This window comes from Hemitrygon akajei, chromosome 20, assembly GCF_048418815.1.
Source record: "Hemitrygon akajei chromosome 20, sHemAka1.3, whole genome shotgun sequence".
Lineage (NCBI taxonomy): Eukaryota > Metazoa > Chordata > Chondrichthyes > Myliobatiformes > Dasyatidae > Hemitrygon > Hemitrygon akajei.
This window is the reverse complement of record NC_133143.1, coordinates 50,254,560-50,280,699: the sequence shown is the minus strand read 5'-3', so window position 1 is coordinate 50,280,699 and position 26,140 is coordinate 50,254,560. Positions and strand designations below refer to the sequence as shown.

Below are 26,140 nucleotides of genomic sequence, written 5' to 3'. Positions count from 1 at the left end.
TGAAGGTCATGAGTTTGAGCCCCAGCCGAGGCAGTGTGTTTTGTCCTTGAGCAAGGCACTTAACCACACACTGCTCTAGTCCACCCAGCTGAAAATGGGTTCCGGCAAAATGCTGGGGGTTAACCTCGCGATAGACTGGTGTCCTATCCGGGGAGGTGTCTCGTATCGTCAGTGGCTTGACACCACGGAAACCGGCATAAGCACTGGCCTGATGAGCCTATAAGAGTAAAGACAGACTTTAACTGAACTTTGGAAATAATAATGCAGAATATGCAATCACTGAGTATAAAGCACTGACCTTGAATCAACAAAGTAGTCCAGAGGAGGTCTTCACTACTTCCAACGTTCATTGGTGGTGTTCAAGTGGTTTCTTGGTCTCTAACACATGGCAAATCTGCAAATCCGATGATCTGAGGATTTGGCCATATTGAAGAAAGAAAAAAAAAACCTTTTTTTAATTTTTCTCTTTAAACATTATATAGGGGAAGTAACGTTTAGAAAATACACAACAGGCTGAAAAAAATAAACACAAAGTACACTGCAGATGCTGTGGTCAAAGCAACACGCACAACACGCTGGAGGAACTCAGCAAGTCAGGCAGCATCTGTGGAAGCGAGCAGTCAATGTTTCGAGCCGAGACCCTTCGTCAGGACTGAAGAGGGAGGGGGCAGGGGCCCTATAAAGAAGTTGGGGGGAGGGTGGGAAGGAGAAGGCTGGTAGGTGCCAGGTGAAAAACCAATCAGAGGCTCTATTAAATTAAAATCTTTCTTTGTCATGTTTATGTTAGGGAATTAACAAAATACATTTTAAAAACATGTATGTAGACTTAAGACCCTCTATGTTGCTAAGCAAGAGTTGACCACCATAATGACCACTGACATCACATAATAAAACATGAGGTACCTGGTAGAATTACATTTGTGTCAGTTCAAATGAACCTATGTAATTTGTCTCTGTACTTTTTTCTTTTTTTTTGCTCTCTTTTGCAGTTCTTATTTATTTTCTTTAAATATACTTATTTTGATGTTGTAGCGATGTGCTACACACAGCGCTGAAATAACGACACGCTGTCGGTAAGTCGTTTCAAGACTAGTTTATTCAAACTTCGCGGCGCTGGCATCTCCGGGCGGAAATGATGTCAGAGGTGCATTACCAAAGTCTCCCCCCGTACGCTGGCTATTTGTGAGCCGGTTCGCCTGCGCAGAAAGTGGGTCGCCACATAACCCCCCCCCAGAACCGGCAATACATCCCCCCAATGTCCACAGTCTGGATCAGCCTCTGTTTGGGAGGTCTGCCTCTGCACCGCGGTGCCTGAACCTCGACCGGCTGCGCCAAGTCCACATGGGCTGGTTTGAGTCGGTCCACCGTGAAAACCTCCTCTCTCCCCCCAATGTCCAGAACGTACGTGGACCCGTTATTGTTGTTCACCTTGAACGGCCCCTTGTACGGCCGCTGTAGCAGTCGGTGACCGGTGTCCGCCCCTTCGTGCAAACACAAACTTACAGTTCTGCAGGTCTTTGGGTACATGGGTCGGGGTCCATCCATGCTGTGAAGTTGGTACGGGGACCAGGTTGCCGAGCCTTTCGCATAGCCTGTCCAGGACTGCTGCGGGTTCTTCTATTTGCCCCCTTGGGGCTGGTATGAACTCTCCTGGGACGACCAGGGTTGCACCGTACACCAACTTGGCCGACGAGGCGTGCAGATCCTCTTCGGGCGCTGTGCGAATTCCAAGCAGGACCCAGGGAAGCTCGTCCACCCAGTTAGGTCCTCTCAGGCGGGCCATGAGAGCCGACTTCAAGTGACGGTGGAAGCGTTCCACTAGTCTGTTCGACTGTGGGTGGTAGAAAGTAGTGTGGTGTAGCTGAGTTCCCAACAGGCTGGCCACAGCCGACCACAGGCTGGAAGTGAACTGGGCGCCTCTGTCGGAGGTAATGTGGGCCGGTACCCCGAAGCGTGCTACCCAGGTTGCAATCAGTGCTCGGGCGCAGGAATTGGTAGATGTGTCGGTGAGCGGGACTGCCTCTGGCCACCTCGTGAACCGGTCTACCATAGTTAGGAGGTACCGCGCTCCTCGGGACACTGGTAGGGGGCCCACGATATCCACATGAATGTGGTCGAACCTCCGGTGGGTGGGTTCGAACTGCTGCGGCGGGGCTTTAGTGTGCCGCTGCACCTTGGCTGTTTGGCACTGCGCGCATGTTCTGGCCCATTCACTGACCTGCTTGCGAAGTCCGTGCCACACAAACTTGCTGGAGACCAGCCGGACGGTTGTCCTGATAGATGGGTGCGCCAAACCGTGTATGGAGTCGAAAACTCGCCGCCTCCAGGCTGCCGAGACAATGGGGCGAGGTTGGCCGGTAGCCACGTCGCACAGGAGGGTCCTATCACCTGGGCCTACGAGAAAGTCCTGCAGCTGCAAACCCGAGACTGTGGTCCTGTAGCTGGGCATCTCGTCGTCTGCCTGTTGCGCCTCCGCCAGTGCTGCATAGTCCACCCCCAGGGACAGGGCCTGGACAGCTGGTCTGGAGAGTGCGTCCGCCACGACATTGTCCTTTCCCAAGACATGCTGGATGTCCGTCGTGTACTCAGAGATGTAGGACAGATGTCGCTGCTGGCGAGCCGACCAAGGATCGGACACCTTCGTGAACGTGAAGGTCAATGGTTTGTGGTCCGTGAACGCGGTGAACGGCCTGCCTTCTAAGAAGTACCTGAAATGCCGGATTGCCAGATACAGTGCCAACAGTTCCCGGTCGAAGGCACTGTACTTGAGTTCAGGTGGTCGTAGGTGCTTGCTGAAAAACGCCAGGGGTTGCCAGCGCCCCTCGATGAGCTGCTCCAGCACCCCACGGACTGCTGTGTCAGATGCGTCCTCCGTGAGGGCAGTCGGAACGTCCATTCTGGGGTGCACCAGCATCGTGGCATCTGGCAAGGCTTCCTTGTCTTTAACGAAAGCGGCCGCGGCCTCCTCGTCCCAAGTAATGTCCTTGCCTTTACCCAACATCAGGGTGTACAAAGGGCGCATGATACGGGCTAAACGGTGGTAGAAGTTCACCATACCAACGAACTCCTGTAGGCCTTTGACCGTGTTGGGCCGGGCAAAGTGGCGGATCGCGTCTACCTTGGCGGGCAGAGGTGTTGCCCCGTCTTTGGTAATCCTGTGGCCCAGGAAGTCGATGGTATCGAGACCGAACTGGCATTTGGCCGGGTTGATCGTGAGGCTGAAATCACTCAGGCGGGAGTAGAGCTGGTGGAGGTGGGACAGATGCTCCTGACAACAACTACTGGCTATAAGGATGTCGTCCAAATAGATGAACGCAAAGTCCAGGTCGCGTCCCACCACATCCATTAGCCGCAGGAACGTCTGTGCGGCATTCTTCAGGCCGAACGACATTCGGAGGAACTCGAACAGGCCGAACGGGGTGATAAGTGCTGTTTTGGGGATGTCTTCAGGGTGCACCGGGATTTGATGGTATCCCCGGACGAGGTCTACTTTGGAAAATATTCTTGCCCCGTGCAGGTTTGCTGCAAAGTCCTGTATGTGCGGCACAGGGTAGCGGTCTGGAGTGGTAGCCTCGTTCAGTCTGCGGTAGTCGCCGCATGGTCTCCAACCCCCGGCTGCTTTGGGCACCAGGTGCAGGGGGGAGGCCCATGGGCTGTCGGACCTCCGTATGATCCCCAATTCCTCCATCCTCTTGAACTCCTCCTTCGCCAGTCGGAGCTTGTCTGGGGGAAGCCTTCGAGCATGGGCGTGGAGGGGTGGTCCCTTGGTCAGGATGTGGTGCTGAACCCCATGTCTGGGCATGGCTGCCGTGAACTGCGGTGCCAGAATCGATGGAAAGTCCGCCAGGATTCTGGTGAATTCGTTGTCCGACAGCTTGATGGAGTCCAGGTATGGGGCCGGCTACTTGCCTTCACCCAGGGAGAATGTCTGGAAAGTCTCGGCATGTACCAGTCTTTTCCCTTGCAAGTCGACCAGCAGGCTGTGAGCTCGCACGAAGTCCGCCCCCAGGAGTGGTTGGGCCACGGTGGCCAGTGTGAAGTCCCACGTGAACCGGCTGGCGCCGAACTGTAGCTGCACTGTGCGGGTGCCGTAGGTCTGTATCGTGCTGCCGTTTGCGGCCCTCAGGGTGGGTCCTGGCTTCCTGTTGTGGGTGTCGTACCCTGTCGGGGGCAAGACTCTGATTTCCGCTCCGGTGTCGACCAAGAAGCAACGTCCCGACTGTTTGTTCCAGATGTACAAGAGGCTGTCCTGGTGGCCAGCCGCCATAGTCATTAGCGGCAGCTGGCCCTGGCCCTGGCCCTTGCAGGGCGGGCGACAACGATGGGCTTTTGTGCCCCACTGCTGGTGGTAGAAACACCACTGTTCACTGGCCTCCTCACTCCTGCCTCTTGTGTTGTGTACGCCCCCCTTCCGGGCCTGGTCTGGTTCGCTGTTGGGTGCTTGGCCTGGTAATCTGACCGATGGACGCCACGCTCTCCCTCTTGGCTTTCCACAGCACGTCTGCCCGGGCCGCCACCTTCCGGGGGTCACTGAAATCTGCGTCGGCCAGCAGCAGATGTATGTCCTCGGGCAGTTGCTCTAGGAACCCCTGCTCAAACATGAGGCAGGGCTTGTGTCCATCAGCCAGGGCCAGCATCTCGTTCATCAATGCTGACGGCAGTCTGTCTCCCAAACCGCCCAGGTGAGGCAGGCGGGCACCCCGCTCACGCCGTGAGAGGCCAAAGGTCCCAATGAGCAGCGCTTTGAATACTTCATATTTGACTTCTTCCGGGGGCGACTGAAATCCGCAACCTGGGCGGCTGTCTCCTGGTCAAGGGCGCTCACCACATGATAGTAGCACGTGGAATCAGAAGATATCTGCCGAATCTGGAACTGGGCTTCTGCTTGGCTAAACCACGCGCATGGTCGCAGCGTCCAGAAAGTCGGCAGTTTTAGCGAAACTGCATGAACAGATGAAGAGTCGGTCATCTTTGGTCCAAATCCCGTTTGGACCATCGGGGTCACCAATGTAGCGATGTGCTACACACAGAACTAGAGACGACACGCAGTCGGTAAGTCATTTCGAGACTAGTTTATTCAAACTTTGCGGCGCTGGCATTTAATCCCTAGCGTCCGCCCTCTCCGGGCGGAAATGACGTCAGAGGTGCATTACCAAAGTCTCTCCCCGCGCGCTGGCAATTTGTGAGCCGGTTCGCCTGCGCAGAAAGTGGGTCGCCACAATGTATAGTTTTTTTATCAATATGGATTGCACTGCACAACTACTGCAAAATAACAAAATTTATGGCATATGCCAGTGATATTAAACCTGATTCTGAGATTTCCCTCAGTTCCTAGGGTTCTTGATTAGCCAGACCATCTAAGGGTATGGGGTGAAAACAGGGGAGTGGGGATGACTGGAAGAATTGGATCAGATGATTAAATGGTGGACTAGGCTCAGTGGGCTGAATGGCTTACTTCTGCTTCTGTATCTTATGGTCTTATGGAGGAGAGACTATGTCATTTGATACCACCCCTGAACTCCGATGTTACACTGTCTCATTTACTGCCAGCTTCATGAACTGATGGGGGCAATGCCAATAGTTTCAGTGTCATTACTACTGTAAAATACAGACCATTACTTTTGACAGAATTCTTATTTATCATGCCCTGTAATTAAATGAATGAATTTATTTCATGTTCTCATTGGTTGTGATTTCATCTGAGATACTTGCTCTAATTATTTCTAATTTTCTCATTGCAGCTTTTGAACAGACCAGTCATTACTAATTGTGCAAAATGGCCTTTTTATTACTTTCCACTTTATTGGTCAGATTTGTCCCTATCTTTATATGTACTAATTGTTGCTTATCAAAATAGACCTCCTTTTAAAAAAAAATGCATGTGTCTCGCATCGGCTAGAAGAAACAAAAAGCCTGAAAGCATGTACCACTAGGCTCAAGGACGACTTCCACCTTCTGTTATAAGACTGTTGAATGGTCCTCTAGTACAACGAGGTGAACTCTAGTCGCTTCATCGTCATGGCCATACCACCCTTCTGTTGGCCTGCATTGCGTTTTCTCTAAAACTCATGTTTTATTTTGTATTCAGTTACTGCTTTTCCCTTCGTACTACCTTGTACGGATGTGATAAAATTATCTGAATAGATGACACGCACCTCGGAAGATTTTCACTGCACCTCGATTGGCGAAACAATAATAAACCAATTAATATTGCTCTTTGAAAGTCTAAAAATGCTTCTGGATTCTAGCCGCTAAAAAATATAAGGAAGAGAAGTAGTTGTGGCCCGTACTGCACCTTCAGCTTATCTATTGTTTGAATCAAAGTGAGAAGATCTTAACTTAATTAAACTGATTACCCAGAATGCCTGTGTCTGGACGGGCTGTTATATAGGAAGGTGCATCAGATTTACTCACTGACTCGAGAAAACTAGTCTGAGCCAAGGGCCTGTTTCCTTTCTGGGTTTAACTCAGCTAAGGGCCTCCTTCTATTTAGCTATCCAGTTATTTTGAGAAATATTGATGGAACTGGATTGTTGAATATAGGGGCCCGCCTGTCAATAAAAGGGCAGAGGATTCTGCATTACAATGAAGAATTCAGGGATGTCTCCATCAGCAGGTAGACATGATTTTGTGTTCTTGATGTCATGCCGCATATTTGGCTACCATTGGATTGGATTAAGCATTTACTCCTGCAATATGTGATTGTTAAGTCAGATGTTCCGGTCTGTCACTGTCATCTCTGCCTCATCTCCTTATCCATTAACTTTTGACATCAATGAAATCTGTTTTTCTGCACCATGATAAGAAATGTGGCAGACTTTCTAGATCCTGACCCTCCCCAACCACATACACTTTCCGCTCAACCAGTTCCAAGTAACAGCTGATATGTGAGGTACAGACTCTGGGATGAGGAAATGCATCATTCTTCTGCGACCACAAGGGGAAATATTTGTTCCTGGATGCAGTGGGATTGCAGCTGGTTTTCCTCCAGTCTCAGTTAGAGTCATACCATTATAGAAAGAGGCTTTTCAGCCCAGCAGTTAGTTTAGAATAAGCAAATTCCTGAATTAAACCAGTATGTCTTTACACTCAAACTACCAAACATGGGTCTGCCTTGTACTTAATTGGAGACCATGGTGGTTTTTCCATTCGTTGAGTTAAATGGTGTCAACTGGAGGTACACAGGAGCTTTGGGTTTACCTGTGAACCCAAAATGAGTTAATAATAAACAGTTTTACCTATCATCTCCTGTCATCTACTCCTTCCCTAACCCCTTCCTTATTCTGGCTTCTGCCCCCTTCTTTCCGAGTGCTGATGAAGCATCTTGGCCTGAAACGTTGACTGTTACAGATGCTGCCTGACCTGCTGAGTTCCTCCAGCACTTTGTGTGTGTGTGTGTGTTGCTAATGGAAAGCCAGTCACTCCAGGTGCTGACCTGCTCCTGTGTTCACTTTTGTGCAGTAAAAGGAATATTTTGCACTTCACTTCCTTTTAAAGTTTTCCAAATCCTCTCATAGGGCTTTGAGTTGTAGCAGTGCTGAACTAAAGCAGCCATTTTGTGCAGATTCTGTTTTCCCCAAAAGAGCAATGACCAGATTATCTGATTTAGTAATGTTGATGGGGGGATAATTATTGACCACGATGCTGGGGAGAAGTTCTTGCCTTTCTCAGAGATGTTCACCTAAGTAAACAGATGGAAGCTTTGCTTTAGCTTCTAGCATGTACTGAAAGCTTCATGCCTCCTTGGTACTGCAGTAGAGTATCCGCGTATAATTTTGTACTCCAGTCCCTGGGTTGGGACTTGAACCAACAGCCTTCCAAGTCAAATATTTGGGTGCTGCCAATTGTGCTGATGCTAACGCTGTATTTTTTTTTTTGTTCAGTATTCTATGTAAATATAGCAGAACACACTGTAACTTGCGTGCAGTTTCAACTTCCAGAAAGAGGTCAAACTAATATATCCACAAAGTGCTCCCCACTGATAGCTGAATGTGTCCTACTAAAAAAGGCTGGCATTAAATTCCCTACAGATTTTGTTTTCAATGGTTGCTTTTAGAGCTGAACTAGATATGGAGGTGAAACCGCATTTGTAGGTCATTAGTGGCGCTACATTATTGTGAATGTAATCTTGTTGCAGCTGCTGTGCTATTATGGAAATTGTGAGATTCCTCCCTGGGAATTCTTCTCTGTAAGTTGCCTGAAGGTTGATTGAAGGTACAATTATAGGTGAAGAGTATGTATGGAATTTGGAAGAATGAATCTGGTTGTAGCTTCAGGGTATTGCAGTTTTGAAAACTGCAAGAAATAATGGTGCATAAAACTTAGTGTATGAAGGGTGATGATCAAGGTAGCAAACCCAGCATGGTCTACCAGACACAAGAGACTACCAGAGGAGCAGAGCGAGAAAGACAAGTTAAGGGTGTGTTCTCAAAGACTTTGAAAAAAATTGTAGCATCTTCATAACTCTGGGTGTCCTTGGCCCAATGACTGCTCAGAATGGAGAAGCATTCATGATGACATTCAACCCATTCGTTGGGAGAACGCACTTTAAAAACAGTGGAAGACATATCTGCTACCTCGGCAGCCACCTCGAAGTTTAAAAGTTCAAAGTAATATTTATTCTCAGAGTACATACATCTCACCACATACAACCCTGAGATTCTTTCTCCTGTGGGCATACTAAGCAAAACTTCCTTAGAAGGTTGGCGTCATTCAATGTCTGCAGTGAGATGCTGAAGATGTTCTATAGGTCAGTTGTTGAGAGCGCCCTCTTCTTTGTGGTGGCGTGTTGGGGAGGAAGCATTAAGAAGAAGGACGCCTCACGTCTTAATAAGCTGATAAGGAAGGCGGGCTCTGTCGTGGGCAAAGTACTGGAGAGTTTAACATCGGTAGCTGAGCGAAGGGCGCTGAGTAGGCTACGGTCAATTATGGAAAACCCTGAACATCCTCTACATAGCACCATCCAGAGACAGAGAAGCAGTTTCAGCGACAGGTTACTGTCGATGCAATGCTCCTCAGACAGGATGAAGAGGTCAATACTCCCCAATGCCATTAGGCTTTACAATTCAACTGCCAGGACTTAAGAACTTTTTTTTAAAGCTATTATTAATGCTTTTTGAGTTAGTGATTTAGATGCATATCATATTATTACTGAGTTAAGTATTGTATGTAATGAGTTTTTGCTACAACAAGTGTATGGGACATTGGAAAAAATGTTGAATTTCCCCATGGGGATGAATAAAGTATCTATCTATCTATCTATCTATCTATAGAATAATAACTGCAAACAGGATCAATGAAAGAGCAATAGCTTGGAAAACAACAAGCTGTTCAAATGCAAATATAAATAAATAACAATAACTAACAAGCATGAAATAACAAGCTACAGTCCTTAAAGTGAGATCATTGGCTGTGGGAGTGTCTATATAGATGAGTGTAGTTATCCCCTTTTGTTCAAGAACCTGATTGTTAATGGGTAGTAACCTCCTGCTCTACCTGTGGCAGAGTCTGCAGGTCCCAAGATGATCTCCTTAGACACCTTAGAACACGTAGAAGAAGCCTGGATGCAAATCATCCACAGTCAGTCAAGGAAGATACCAGAGACTGCAGATGCTGGGATCTGGTGCAAAAAGACAAATGTAATGGAGGAACTCAACAGGTCAGGCAGCAACTGTGGAGACAAAGGGATTACAAGGTCATGACTGAAAATGTTGATAATCCATTTACCTCCACAGATGATATCTCATCCACAAAGTTTCTCCAATAGACAATATTTTTGCTCTGCCCCAAGGGACTGCCTATGGTAATATACAAACAAAAGATAAATTCTTAGTATTCCTGCTTTAGCGATGCAATAGCCACAGACAGATTCTGAACAGAACTGTTCAAACTGAAACAAACTTTGATGTTTGACTTTTATTTGATATAGCCTGGCTTGGAACAAAACACTCTGACTGCCCTGTGCTAGGAAGAAGCTACTCATTTGAAGTATGTAACTGCATTTATGATTTCAGATCATGATTCTGAGCATTCTCAAATGTCAGTAGGTTTTTATCTTGTAAAGCTGGAGGAATGCTTTAGTTGTGTTAAGGAAGCAATTTTCCGTTTTAAGTAAACACAAAGTACACTGCAGATGCTGTGGTCAAATCAAGACGTACAAAAAAGGATGAAGGGTCTCTATCCGAAACATTGACTGCTTCTTTCAACGGATGCTGCCCGACCTGCTAAGTTCATCCAGTTTTTTTGTACGTCTCGTTTCCGTTTTAAGTGCCTGACGTTAACAGATTTTGAGATTTGAGTACAGTAGGAACCTGTCATTGAGCTGAAATCCTAGAACGTGCATACCATTCAACCCATCACTTCCATGTTGGCCAGTGCAAGAGCTGTTCATGCCTATCCCACTTACCAGCTCTCAATCTATTGCCTGGTAAGTTATGAATTTATCCAAGTGCTCAGGTTTCCAATCACCAGTTGCTCTATTAAGCTGGGTTTTTTTTGCTGTCCATTCTGGAAATTTTATTAATCGAGTGATCTCATCTCCCTCCTCTGTTGATCTAGCAGCCATGTTATCTGTCTGTACTGTTTACTGAGGTGGTGAGTTCCATAACCTGATGGTGTTCTGACTAAAAATGATTCATTCTTTTGATTTCTGTTAACCATCTTATACTAAGGGCTTCTGGTTTCGCTGTTTCCATTTGCGGAAATACGGTTGAAGGAATTTGATTGCTGAATATGGCATAAATTTCTTCCCTTGTATAATCTTCTGAAATTTAGTTCTCCTGACATCAAGGACTGTACAAAAACTTATCTCACTCTGGGAACCTTTGCCGATCCTTTTCAGACCCTTAGACAATGTAGACCTCAGTTCTACATCGACAAGTTTCTTTGTTCCTGTCCAGCAAAACCGTTATTTACCATAGCAACAAACATCTGCTGGAAGAACTCAGCAGGGTGAGAGACATCTGTGGGAGGGAAGGATTTGTTGATGTTTTGGGTGTAGTCCTGTTGCTGCCTGACCACTAAGTTCTAGCATCAGATTGTTTGTTGCTCCATATTCTAGCATCTGCAGTCTCTTGTGTCTCTGGCAGCCTTCATTGGGTCCTTCGGATGTAATGCTCAAAGCATCTCACTTCTCTGAACAGAGGTTGGGCTTGCAGTTCGGATATTAAAATGGCCTGATAGCAAATTAAAGTTTGGTCTTAGACTTCCATTCTTTCAGAGTTTACCAACAATCAGGCACTGCACCTTCAGCGTGTAGTGAACACATCAGCCTTGGCTGTTGTATTGGATACCTGGGCAACAGCTTTCTGTCTGTAAGCACATAAGGCATCATTGCTTTTTTAATTTTTATTCATTTAGAGATACACCACACTGTCCAGCAATCCCTGAATTAACCCTAACCTAATCATGGGACAGTTTACAATGCCCAGTTAACCTACCTGGTACATCTTTGGGTTGTGGGAGAAGACCAGAGTACTTGGAGAAACCCGTGGGTTCCATGGCGATGGGTTTTCTTACAGAGGATGCTGGGATTGAACTCCGAACTCCAATGACCCCAAGCTGTAATAGCATCGTGCTAAACGCTACACTACTGTGGCGCTCCAATCTAATCTTTTCAAGGTTAATATCTCTGACTCAATCCAAAATGATGAATTTTTGAAACATACTATCATTTGCTCCCTCAAGTTACATTTATGTTTAGCAGAAGGCTAAACTCCCTCTATTTATGTTTAGCAGAAGGATTATGATTAGCTGAATTGAAAGTTAAAATTTATTTTCTTTTCAGGTACCAGAAGCTGTGGAAGAGTTATGTTAAATTGAGACATCTACTAGCAAATAGTCCAAAGGTCAAGCAAGCAGATAAGCAGAAACTGGCTCAGCGAGAGGTGAGATGGGCTTTCTCTCAGTTTCTCTTAACGCTGGTTAACCTCACCTGGTGTATGGCATCAAATTCCATAGTGTGCAAATGGGTGCTACAGTTTTATTGTATCTATTTCATGATGAAGATTCTACTTTATAATAAAAGGGTAATGTTGAATAATACAGAACCTGCTGGCAATAGGATTAGATTGCAGTGGTTGCTTCTACATCCCATAGATGCAAATTCGTTGTCTTGAGGATAGTGGCCTTTTCCCTGTATAGACCTGCAGAGCATTCATTCCACAAGGGTGTGACAGTCTTCAAAGATTCAAAACACATTAGTTATCAAGGTATGTATGCAGTATACAACCCTGAGATTCGTCTTCCCCACAGACAGCCATGAAACGAAGAAAACCATGGAAACCATTCAAAGAAAAGCATCTGCCCCATTCACAAAAGTAAAACAAATTGCGCAAACGGCAACAAAACCAAACAAACATAGAACCTTAAGATCAATCTAACCCATCCCTCCTACATAACCTTCCAGTTTCTATCATACATGATAGAAAGCTTCAGCTTTCCTAAGCTCCGTCTGCTCAGATGAATGAAGACATACTGTATCCTACATTTCACTATTGCAGTAATTTTTAACAATGTAAAGGCATTGTAAGTTACTGCAAAGAGTAAAGTGTTGAAGTAATGATCTTTGACTGAGGGTGATGTTTGCACTATTATAAAGCAAAAGAAAGAAGATAAAGACAGAAGCCGTCAGTAGCTGGAGCGTAAGTACTTACCATGGGTTCTCGGACAAGGTTTTTCAGCAGAGTGACCAGAATGGATGAAGTTTTCTGTCAGGTTCAAAGGAGACGATGCTGAAGGCGCTGGAGTAATTGGCTGCTGCAGAAGAGCATGGTGTTCAAAGATGATCATTTGGGAGCTTGGCAATTAGATACAGCAAGCAATTAGCAAGGCAAATAATATGTTGGCTTCACTTGCAAATATATTTGAGTACAAGACCAGAGCTGTCTTTCTCTGCATGTCTAGTGACCTGGTGAAACTTGCATGGGGAATATTGTCTATAGTTTGATTGACCTACCTGAGAACGGGTATATTGTCAATAGAGGACTGCAACAGAAGTTCACCAGATGGATTTCTGGACTGGTAGGCTTGGCATGTGAGGAAAAAAATGAAGCAGGTTGCATCTGTATTTTAAAGTTTTGAAAATTGAGGTTTGATTGAAAGTTCAAAGTAAATTTCTTATCGCTGATACGTCACCACATGCAGCCCTGAGATTCATTTTCTTGCCGGCAATTACAGTAAATACAAAGAAACACAATAGAATCAATGAAAAGCTACACCCAGCAAGATGGATAAACAACCAATGTGCAAAAGACAACAGACTGTGCAAATACAAGAAGAAAATAAACAAAACAGTAAATATATAAGCAATAAATTCATTGAAACATGTGAATACAATCTTACTGGGCTTGACACTAGGTGAGAGTTTGATTTTTTTTCTCTGCGACTGAGGTATCTAGAACTGTGGATTATAGTGTCAAAATTAGGGCTGCTATTGAACATAGGAACATAAGAATTAGGAGCAGGAGTAGGCCATCTGGCCCATCAAGCCTGCTCTGCCATTCAGTAAGGTCATGCCTGATCTGCATGGATTCACCTCCATCTACCTGCCTTTTCCCCATATTCCCCATACCCTTTAATTCCCCCACTGTGCAAAAATCTATCCAACATTGTCTTAAATATATTTACTGAGGTAGCCTCCACTGCTTCATTGGGCAGAGAATTCCACAGAATCATCACCCTCTGGGAAAAGCAGTTCCTCCTCACCTTCGTCCTAAATCTTCTCCCCCAAATCTTGAGGCTATGTCCCCTAGTTCTAGTCTCACCTATCAGTGGAAACAACTTTCCTGCCTCCATCTTATCTAGCCCTTTCATAATTTTATATGTTTCTATAAAATCTCCTCTCATTCCTCTGAATTCCAGTGAGTTCAGCCTCAGCACCAATCCCTGCAGCCCACCGTTCATCACTGATTGCCAACCAGAGTAACACCCATGTATCCCAGCTCTCTTCTTTCTATTAGTTAACCAATCTTCTTCCTCTATTCATGCATCACCCCCAGCTCTATGTATCCTTATTTTATGGATAAGTCTTTTATGCAGCACCTTATCAAACTCTTTATGGAATCCAAGTAAATATCATCCATCTGTTCTCCTCTACCCAGTGCGCTCGTTACATCCTCAAAAAATTCCAAAATGTTTGTCAAATGGGACTTGCCTTTGCTGAATCCACGCTGCACCTGTCTGATGGATCCATTTCAGGTGCCTCGCTGTTTCTTCTTTGATGATAACTTCAAGCATTTTCCCAACAGATGTTAAACAAACTGGTCTGTAGTTACCTGTCTTTTGCCCGCATCCTTTTTTGAACAGTGGTGTGACATTCGCCATCTTCCAATCTGCCGGGACCTGCCCAGAATCTAGAGAATTTTGGTAAATTATCACCGAAACCTCTACTATAACTTCTACCATTTCTTTCAGTACCCTGAGATGCATTCCATCAGGACCAAGGCACTTATCTATCTTCAGGCCCACAAGTTTGCTCAACACTGTCTCTTTAGTGATAGCTATTGTATTGAGGTCCTGCCCTCTCATCACAAGGATATCTCTCTTTGGCACGTTGGACGTGTCTTCCACCGTGAAAACCGACACAAAAATAGTAATTCAAAGCCTTTGCCATTTCCTGGTTACCCAATATCAGTTCTCACTTCTCGTCCTCCAAGGGAGGACATACATTCACTTTAGCCACCCTTTTCCACTTTATATAATTATAAAAGCTTTTACTAACCATTTTTATATTTTGCGCTAGTTTATTTTCATAATCTATCTTCCCTTTCTTTATTGCTCGCTTAGTGGTTTTTTGTTGCTTCTTAAATTTTTCTCAATCTTCCAGCTTTCCATTACTCTTGGCGACTTAGTACACATGAGCTTTTAGTTTGATGCCTTCTTTTGTTTCCCTAGTTATCCAAGGCTGCCTCTCCCCACCCTTATTGTCCTTGCTTTTAACTGGAATAAACTTTTGTTGAGCACCGTGAAAAATCTCTTTGAAAGTCTAACATTGTTCCTCAACCGTACACCACTGTAGAGCGTGTGTTCCCAGTCTACACTAGCCAAAACCTCTATGATCCCATTGTAGTCTCCATTATTTAGATAAAATACACTGGTTTTCGATCGAACTCTTGCGCCCTCCATTTGTATGAGAAATAATCAATCACTCTTTTCAAGAGGATCCCCAACTACAAGATCACTGATTTTACTTTTCTCATCACACAGGGCCAGATCTAAGATTGCACATTGAGACCAAGGAGGTAGTAAAATTTTGGAGTTATCCCCTGAAGAGGGCTGTAGAGGCTCGGCCACTATTTTCAAGATAGGGTCTGACGGATTTTTACTTGTTAAGGAAATCAAGGGATGTGAAATTATCACAGACAGCTGGTGTGGAAATAAAAGATCCGTTATTATATTGAATGGTGGAACAACCATTCATAAGGGTCAGCTTTTGGTTTTTCTTATACTTTCACATGACTGGGAGGGAGAAGGGACATGTGAGTGCTGAGGAAGAAAAAACGGTGGTCAGAAGTGGCTTCACTAGTCATGGAGGCTGTATTAACAGCTGACGTACTAACCCTTTAAGAATTACAGATGCCTGATCAGTGGCTCTGTTTATACAATTCTGCTTGAGTATATTCATCCTTGGAAGGCAGTGAAAAATATACTTTCTTTGTCACAGAAGCCATAAACCTTGTTAGAAAGGAAGCTGTATGCAGGCTGCTCACAGGGGACTAAAATAGATTTGTCGCCTGTTTTATGTTTGAACAAATAATTAAATGTGTAGTAGAGGAAAGCAAGACAATTGCATCTAATTGTACTTGCTAAAGTATTGTGCACAGCCCAAGCAGAATATTGTGCACTGCCAGACACTGGGGAGTTCAAAACAAAAGGAAAAAGTCAAATAATTTTTTAATCAAGCTTTTTTCATGTCATTTTGGATATATCAGTCCTGTAATTTCTTTAGACTTCATATATGCTGAAAGAGCCATAATATTTGCAGAGAACCTTAATATAACCTTTCAGAAAATAAACTGTTTTTTTGAGTCTAAGCTAATGCTTCTGCCAAAATGCAATTTTGTGATGCCTGACATAATCTGTTTTCCATTAGTTTACTGAAGTGATCACTTTAGCATTTTAGTGCATTAACCAGATAAATGAACTTTTACCAAGATGCTTCGAATCTCCAAGCAAATTGTAGGGGACAAGATTAGATCATTTTGAATTGATGAGAATAGAGAATGAAAAGGCTGCATGCATCTTAATCATGTGTTGTATTAACTTTCAAGCTTGGTTAATTTTAGAGTCCTGGCTTTAGAGTACCTGTATGGGACAGTGTTCCAAGACATGCATCTTTATCACCATCGACCCTTGCACATTGTAGGAGCTCAACTGTTCTGCAGGCTAGTTAGCAACTGAAGGGCACATTTGTTGGTCACTCAAGCTTTAAGCAGAGGTACTGTATTCACAAAAATAGGTGGCATTGTAATTAGTACTGCATGCAGTCAAAGTCAAAATTTATTATCAAAGTACATGTATGTCACCATATCCTTCCTTGAGATTTACATTCTTGCAGGCCTTGATAGGAAATTAGAGAAATAAAAAAAAATTACGAAAACCCACACACAAAGACAGGCAAGCAACCAATGTGCCGAAAAAGACAAATTGTGAACATCAAAATAAATAAATAATGCTAAGGACAAGAATTATAGCATACTTGAATGTGAGTGTGTAGGTCATATATGTCAAACTCAAGACCCGCGGGTGAAATCCGGCCCGCGGTGGAATTACCTTTGGCCCACGAGATAATATCTAATTACCGTAGATTCCGGATTTTAAGCTGCTACTTTTTTCCCACATTTTGAACAGCTTTGAACTCTGCGGCCTTTAATACGGAGCGGCTAATGCATGATTTTTTTCATGCCGCCAAAAACATTTTGCCTCGTAACAGTAGACCAATAAAATTGATGAGTAGTTCACAGAGGTCCAATGAAATTGTACGATAAATCAAGTGCACTTTCACAATTAAATTATTGTAAATCAGTCATTTGTACTCACCCTCATCAACATGGAAAACACTCGAAGAAAAGCATTGTGCTGCCTTTATGGCAGTTATTTAGTTTATAATATTTTCGCTTAGTAATTCATTTTCTAGTTAAAGTTAGAAGAGTTTTAACTATATTTGTTTTCTGTACTACATCGCGGGATGCTATGACGTCACACTCGGTTTCGCCGCGTCTTGTGGGAAAAATGCCGTTTGCGATAAACGGGAAGGAGGGGGGCGAGCAGCGGAGTGGCATTAGACCCGAGCGAACGCTGCTTTTAAGTTAAAGGCGATCAATAACTTTTCCTGATAGGCTGCAGTATATATATTTTTTACCAGTCGTTAGGAGATATTGGAATGTTGTTCAGTAAAAAAGTATACGCAACGTATATTTAAAAGTAGCCGCGTTACAGGCACAGTTCGAAAAAAAGCATTTGCAATATGTATTTGTTTATGTTACCATAGGGATTTAATTAAAAGTTAAAAAATCCTCACGTGTAATATCTTTCTGTGTAAATATCTCATATTACAACGTGGGACACCTGCGGCCGAAAATCCGGTGCGGCCTAAAATCCGGTGCGGCCTGTACAAGTAAAAAATTGATTTTCTTTCTAAAATTAGAGCCAGCGGCTTTTAATCAGGTGCGCTCTGTAGTCCGGAATCTACGGTACTATTAAAGCTGGCCCCAGTAATCGAAGCGCCTATGGCGTATGATATGGCTAATGCTGAGTTTATTCAGGTACCAGGTTTTCAGGGTTTTTAGTGTTTATTCGGCAGTCTTGCTCGGCAGTCTTCTTCATAAGAAACAGAATTTGTAAAGTGAAACACTTTGTAGTTATAGCAGAGACTGAGACACATGAGAGCAGGCTGAAAAAACGGAGGCAACGAAAGCTGCGTTCGCACGCGTCCGACTGATCCGGCCCGCATGAAGCTGCATTTTGCTCAATCCGGCCCGTGACCTAAAATGAGTTTGACACCCCGGGTGTAGGTTGTCGAATCAGTTCAGTGTTGAGGTGAATGAAGTAATCCACGCTGGTTCTGAAGGGTAATAACGGTTCCTGAGCCTGGTGGTGTGTGTCCTGAGGCTCCTGTATTTCCAGCAGCAAGAAGAGAGCATGACCTGGATGGTGGGGGTCCTTGATGATGGATGCTGCTTTCCTGTGGCAGCACTCCTTGCAGATGTGCTCAATGGTGGGCAGGGCTTTCTTTACTGTGGACACAAAAATTATTAAAACTTAATGAAAACATTTCTGTGGAACTTAAAAAGTGCTAAGCTTTGTTTGTTTGTTGAAAATATGTAGCCTGCAGATACATTTGACTAGCATTATTAATTTAGATTTGACTTTATGTCTATTCTAAAGTATATACTATTGTGCAAATAATATTTGGTTCAATATGGAATAGCAGTAACATATTTGCTTTCAGAAAAAAAGCAGACTTTATTTATATTGCCTTGTTAACATCGCAATTCTCAGTAGTGTACTTTGACTCCTGAGCAACTTATGGAACTTTAATGATGAGGTGACCAGGTTTGCCAGCTAGTTATAAGACCATAAGATATAGGAGCAGAAATAGGCCATTTGGCCCATTGAGTCTGCGGCACCATTCAATCATGGGCTAATCCAATTCTTCCAGTCATTCCCACTCCCCTGCCTTCTCCCCATACCCTCTGATGCCCCGGCTAATCAAGAACCTATCTATCTCTGTCTTAAATGCACCCAATGACTTGGCCTCCACAGCCGCTTGTGGCAAGAAATTCCACAAATTTACCACCCTCTGACTAATTTCTTCGCATTTCTGTTCTAAATGGACGTCCTTCAATCCTGAAGTCGTGCCCTCTTGTCCTAGACTCCCCTACCATGGGAAATAACTTTGCCATATTTAATCTAACTAACGGAGATGGGAGTAGACTCTCACATGGTGGATTGGATAGTGGACTACTTGACAGATAGACCTCAGTATGTGCGGTTGGGAGACTGTAGGTCTGACACGGTGGTCAGCAGCACAGGGGCGCCGCAGGGAACCGTACTCTCTCCGGTCCTGTTCACCCTGTACACATCAGACTTCCAATATAACTCAGAGTCCTGCCATGTGCAGAAGTTCGCTGATGACACGGCCATAGTGGGGTGTGTCAGGAATGGACAGGAGGAGGAGTATAGGAAACTGATACAGGACTTTGTGATATGGTGCAACTCAAACTACCTGCGTCTCAATATCACCAAGACCAAGGAGATGGTGGTGGACTTTAGGAGATCTAGGCCCCATATGGAGCCAGTGATCATTAATGGAGAACGTGTGGAGCAGGTTAAGACCTACAAGTATCTGGGAGTACAGTTAGACGAGAAGCTTGACTGGACTGCCAACACAGATGCCTTGTGCAGGAAGGCACAGAGTCAAATGTACTTCCTAAGAAGGTTGGCGTCATTCAATGTCTGTAGTGAGATGCTGAAGATGTTCTATAGGTCAGTTGTGGAGAGCGCCCTCTTCTTTGTGGTGGCGTGTTGGGGAGGAAGCATTAAGAAGAGGGACGCCTCACGTCTTAATAAGCTGGTAAGGAAGGCGGGCTCTGTCGTGGGCAAAGTACTGGAGAGTTTAACATCGGTAGCTGAGCGAAGGGCGCTGAGTAGGCTACGGTCAATTATGGATAACTCTGAACATCCTCTACATAGCACCATCCAGAGACAGAGAAGCAGTTTCAGTGACAGGTTACTATCGATGCAATGCTCCTCAGACAGGATGAAGAGGTCAATACTCCCCAATGCCATTAGGCTTTACAATTCTACCGCCAGGACTTAAGAACTTTTTAAAAGCTATTATTAATGCTTTTTGAGACGGTGATTTAGATGCATATCATATTTTTTTACTGAGTTAAGTATTGTATGTAATTAGTTTTGCTACAACAAGTGTATGGGACATTGGAAAAAAAGTTGAATTTCCCCATGGGGATGAATAAAGTATCTATCTATCTATCTGTTCAGGCCTTTTGTATTATGGTATCAGTAAAGGAAGAAGATGTAGTAAATTGGAGAAATTTAAGATTGAAGTTCCCAAGTACAGTTACCTGAAAGTTTAATCAGATTAAAAGAGGGGGCAGAAAAATAATCCAGAAACAGACTCTTGCAGAGTTCCTGGGGGATTGTAGTGATGTGGTTTACAGAGAAAGGGACCTAGTGCGATGAAAGAATTTGAAATAAGAAAATTTTAAAGTTTCAGTGCAGTTAGACAAAGAGCCTTCATAGTTTAGTGAGCATATTGGCGGTAGCTGAATGGAGTTAGTGTGAATGCCTCCTGTAAGTACAGTAGAACATTATAAAATTACAGGCCCTTGATGTTGTGCTGATCTTTTAACCTACTCCAAGCTCAACCTAACCTCCCCTCCCACATAAGCCTCCATTTTCCTATGATCTGTGTGACTATCTAAGAGTTTCTTAAATGCCCCTAATGCATCTGTCCCTACCACCCACCTCTGGCAGGGCATTCTACGCACACTCCATTTTGTATAAAATACAGTTTAGGATTCTGAGAAGGGCGTTACTTTGAACGTGCATCTCCCCCCCCCCAACAAACACCACCAAGATCTCAACGTGCCAAAAATCCTCTTCCTTGTATTTATTTCAGGAAGCCTTGCAGAAAATCCGCCAGAAGAACACCATGAGGCGTGAGGTGACGGTAGAGCTGAGCAGTCAAGGATTCTGGAAGACTGGTTTGCGTTCTGATGTCTGCCAGGTAAGCAGTGCCTCGACTGAAGTGAATGGCTTACTTGGCATTGTGGGTGCTGTATTTCTCTGCCTGATGCTTTTGAGCATCTTTAAATGATTGTTTCCAGAAGAAAGCTGCAGAACTATCAGACCATGAAACCCGCTTTGTCCCTCCATTTGTTCAAGGCTGATTTATCACGACTCTCTTTCTTCATGTACCTTTGTTTTCTTAGACACAAGAAATCAATGAATCTGTCTTTTAAAAAAAAACAACTACCTTTTAAGCAATTGGGTTTTTAATTTCACTTGCCCTTTTTGTGAAAAATCCTTTCCTTGTACTGTGAAGGCTTTGCCTCTAGTTGTGTATTCCAGTTTCTGTGCAGCCGCTTGTGTTGAATCCTTTTTGAATTTTTAAATACTCTGATAAAATTCTTACTTACTCTTCTAAACTCGGTGTGTTTATAAGAGTGACTGAAAATTGTCTTCCTTATTTTCATTCTTTCAATCCTGATGTTCTTTAAATGTTTCTGAACTTGTGCATTTCCATCTCCTAATCCATCCAGTTTGATGCCAATATTGATGGGATTCTCTGCAATTAAAGCACCACTACAATCTTCTGGGGTCAGCACCAACGCCCTTTACTTTTTTTAGACTGCCTGTTTGCATCTGCTTTTGGTAATTAATGTGCATGTTCACCTACAACCTTTCTCTTTCACAGCTCTTTGTTTGTCACAATTAGAAAAAAGGTATTCTGATATTTATCTTGCTATAATCTCTATCGATATATCTTTCTCACTCTCACTCTGTTTCTCTTTTTCTCTCCCCTCTTTCTCTCCCCCTCCCTCTCTCCCCCTCTCTCCCCTTCCTCTCCATCTTACTCTTCCCCTTCCTCTATCCTCATTCCTCTCCCCCTTCTTTTCTCCCCTTTCTCTCCCACTTCTCTTCCCCAGACCCTCTTCCCCTCCCCATTTGCCTCTCCCTTTCCTCTCCCCCACTTCTCCCCTCCCCTCACCCTCTTTCCCCAACTTGGTCTACCCCACTCCCCCACTCCACATCCTTGCCACTCTTCTTTTCCCCTTCTCCCACTTCTCCTCCTCCCTTCCCTTTCCCTTTTCCCTCCATCCTTTTAACTTTCTCTCTCTCTCTCTCTCTCTCCCTCTCCCTCCCCCTCTCCCTCCCTCCTTCCCCTTCACTCTCCCTCCTCTCCTGTCCCCAGCATATTCCATCTGCTGCACTTTACCTTACTTACATGATCTGTATCGTTATGTTAGCGGTTGCTAACTCTGCCTTCGGACGGCGTTATCTGTAGCTCTGTTATTTTAATTTCTGTGATCGAATTATACGCGAAATGTTAACTGCACTATTCTTTGAGGACTGTCACTTTTGCCACAAGGTTTTCAACCAATTAACTGCCCTGTTTGCTTATGAATAAAAAATGTCAAAAAAAAGAGAGAACAATGCTGGCCTCATGTTCTTTAAGTTTTTGCAAATGTTCTTGTGTTTTTTTTCAATCTTATTAAGTTACCTCAAAGTTCTAATAGTCAGTATTTATAGATGCTCCCTATATTACTGACGTGCACTAAAAAAGGCTTAACTGTGTTTGTAAGGCATGGCCCATCTTTCACAAAGACATTTGTGATCAGATTGGAATTCACAGCTTTACTGTTTCTTATGATGTATGCCACTAACTTGTACAGAATCTACTGTCACATCCTCAATCATGTTTCTTGGATTCAGGATGTTCAAGAATGATAATGTTCTCTCCTACGAAGCTCACCCACCACCAGAGGATTGTAGAGATTTGCAATGTATGATTTGAATATCTTGAAATATTTAAGTGATGAAATTACAGTTCACATAAATAAAATTAGTTTAATTAAAACAAGATCACTTGCTGATGAGTAATAATGGTTTCATACACCATTAAAAACTCATTTAGATGTTGTATGATTAACCAGGACTTGTAAATTCACGTCAATGCTATTGGTTTTCCTTGATTGCATTGGAGATAGCTGTCACCAGTAGTGCGTGTGCAGCAGCATGGAATCATTGGCAGCAACTTTGAGATTACTGCATTTAACTGTATTTGCATAGGATATCATTTGTTTCTGTCAGTTTTACAGGATTATCATAGCAAACACTGATAATATTGTCATTATCCCCACTCTAAAATCTGGATTAAAGTTAATGCTAGGTGTCTTGAAATTTTCAGATTTTTCCACTTATTAGAAACATAGAAAACCTACAGCACAATACAAGCCCTTCGGCCCACAAAGCTGTGCTGAACATGTCCTTACCTGAGAAATTATTATGTTTAAGGACTGTATTGCTTTGCATAGGGTGGTATGCCATCAGCATCTCTTTCCAACAGAATTACTTTGATAGTATATAAGTTTAAGTCCTTTATTGAGTGGAATTATGTCTCTGTATGGGAGCATTTGAAAATTATAAGGATATGTCTACACAATTTCTTACATTAGGGTGCCATGAAATGTAGTGGTTGGCGTGACTCTTACAGCTTGGAGCATTCCAGAGTTCGGAGTTCAATTCAGGTACCGTCTATAAGGAGAATGTACGTTCTCCCTGTGAGCTTTCTCTGGGTACTCCGGTTTCCACCCACAGTCGAAAGAACCACCAGTTAGCAGGTCAATCGATCATTGTAAATTGTCCTGTGATTCGGCTAGTGTTAAATAGGTGGGTTGCTAGGCAGTGCAACTTGTGCCTAAAGGGCCTGTTCCTCACTGTATCTCCAAATGAATAACATTAGTGAGTAATTGATTACAATCACTCAGAACTGTGTGAATTATGATGCAAATCAAATGACTGCATGTTATTGTAATTAAGTGAGTCGGACATTGATCAATATAATTTTATTTAAGTAATAGCCAGGAGGAAGGTGAGAATTTTTTTTGAAGATGTTCAGCAGTCAAGCGCTTCCTTTTTTGACAGTACAGAAGTGGATTTTCTGGTAATTTCTGTGGCAACTTGTGACTTAACTCTCTCTTAAGCTCAGTTTTGTCACTGGAGCCCAGATGTGCAGATATAATGATCGTAGGGGCTGTGGCTAAATTGGTACTTTGCAACATGGGGACTAATTATATTTACTGTGCTCCCATTCTCACCTTGACTGAGATCACCTTAACAGCACAGCTTAGAAGCTGACCACTGAGTCTTCAAGGATTTAGTTGCTTGATGCACGAGTTTGTGAAAATGAAAGGCTTGCAATTATATAAAGCCCAGAACAGTTCATTGACAGCAAAAGCTTTCTGAGTGTAGAACTTGTTTTGTAGGAAACAGAAGAGGTTTATATGTGTCAGTTTTCCTCCCACTGTCCCCCGCCCTCTTAATATTGACTCCAACAAGGTACAGTTGTAGAAATGACAAAAATCTGAACCCAGGCTGTCTAGCGTCAACTGGGCAACAGCTTATAAAAAATGGAGTCATGGCAGTTGGGCACCATAGGAGCAGTTGACCACTTGCTGAATAGCAGAACAAGCTTGAGGAGGTACAATATGAGATCAGCTGAGAGCCAGTGTACGTCAATAAGCACGACACAGGTGCATGAAGGGGATCAGTGTGTTGGGATACAGAGTGTCAGGTGAGCTTAAGGCTGGTGAATATTGAGCTTGGAGATCATCCTGTGCTGGTCAGGCTTCAGCTGGAGTATAATGACATTTCAGAGTCCCATCTACCGGAAAGTGAGCTAAAGATGGCAAGGAAAACGGCAACTTGGAGCAGGCCTTTCCATCTGCCATGTTGTGTTGAACTAATAAAGATAATGATGCTTAATTATTATAAATATCTTCTGTCTGCACATGATCCGTATCCCTCTATTCTCTGCATATTTACGTGCATATCCTAGATCCACTTAAATGCCTATTTATCTATTGTATCTTCCTTCCCAACGATTCCTGGCAGTGCCTTTAAAGCACTCGCCACTCTGTGTTTAAAAAAAAAAATTGCTCTGTACTTCTCATTGATCACATTTCTTCCCCTTGCTGATGTTTGGCCCAAACAACAACTGAACCTCTTGCCCATGTCTGCATGCTTTTTGAGTTGCTGCCACATGATTGGCTGATTAGATATTTGCATTAGCGAGCAGGTGTGCCTCGGGAAGTGGCGTCTGAGTAAGCGGACCGATGAGCAGATGGAAGGGTCAACGAATTTTGCAAACCAATAGAATAGATGGGCTAAATTGCCTCCTCCTGAGGTTGTGATACATATGATTATTGTAACTACCATCGGTAGATTTGGCATGTGGATTGTGTGTGTGTGTGTGTGTGTGTGTGTGTTTCATATAATGATACCCAAACAAGCATGTTTTAGTTGATTTTTTTATTTATTTAGAGATGCAACGCAGAACAGGCCCTTCCTGCCCAACAAGCTGCACCACTCGGCAACCACCAATTTCACACCAGCCTAATCACTGGACAACTTCACTGCTAGAAGTGAACTCCGGGCTTCAGAAGGCCCCGAGCTTTACGTGCTAACTGCTGCACTACCGTGGCACCATCCTTTTTAACTAGCGGAACATCTTAACAGCATTGTACATACAAAGGAGATCTTCTGACAACAATAGCTTTAAACAAATAGAATGGAGCAACCTTGAAAATGAGCTGATTCCTAGTGTTTAACTTGATCTGTTTCACACATGAGCTCAAATTAATGGAAGCGACTCATATGGGCCAGCATGGTTAAAGGGGAAACCTTCGTTGCTATAGAAGCACTTGCCATGTTATCTTGTTTCTTCTAGCATGCCATGATGTTGCCAGTATTGACACACCATATCCGATACCATCAGTGTCTTATGCACTTGGATAATCTGATTGGTTACACCTTTAAAGAACGCTGTTTACTACAGGTAAGTATACTTTAACCCATCTTTACCCCACTGTAGAAATTTACCAGCAGACCTATGTCTTCTGGGGTCTATATTTTTGAGTGGGGCACGGAATTAAGGTCAGAAAACAGTCAACTGCTTCCCTGTTTGGTTTGGTGAGATGGCGGTGTGGGTGTAAAGTGGCCGCACTGTGCAAAATTCCCTTGTCCAATATTCTAACTGTTGTCCCTTGTCACCCAAAAGAGCACGGCGATAGTCTTACGTTGGAGAGCACGTGACAAATGCGCTGTCTTGTCTGTTTTAGAGTAAGCTAGCATTTTTAAAGCTTAAGCCTGTAGTAAGAGACAAGACAGGTTGTAAACTATTTGAAAGTTTCCCAATTACTGGCGAAAGTACTCCATTTTATCTCAACAGAGAATCAATTAGCATTGGAAAGGTTGTGGGGATTTTAATGTGCTGCCCTACTTGACCCCGGTTTCTCTGTGGAATATGTTGAGCGCATTCAGTGGACTTGTTGTAATATTGAGAAGATGTGTTCTTTTTTTACTCTTTCTGTTACTTCAGTGGTGTCTTTAATGT

At 43.7% G+C, this 26,140-nt stretch overlaps 1 protein-coding gene across 1 annotated transcript in view; it reads left to right on the top strand.

The window, feature by feature from the left end:
• The window catches only part of drosha (drosha ribonuclease III), a 164,092-nt gene that overhangs the window by 50,803 nt on the left and 87,149 nt on the right, over positions 1–26,140 (top strand). The window contains exons 15-17 of the mRNA XM_073024273.1: positions 11,786–11,885; positions 20,642–20,749; positions 25,475–25,582. Of these exons, the coding sequence (XP_072880374.1) occupies positions 11,786–11,885; positions 20,642–20,749; positions 25,475–25,582 (316 nt within the window). The remainder of the gene's footprint in view (positions 1–11,785; positions 11,886–20,641; positions 20,750–25,474; positions 25,583–26,140) is intronic.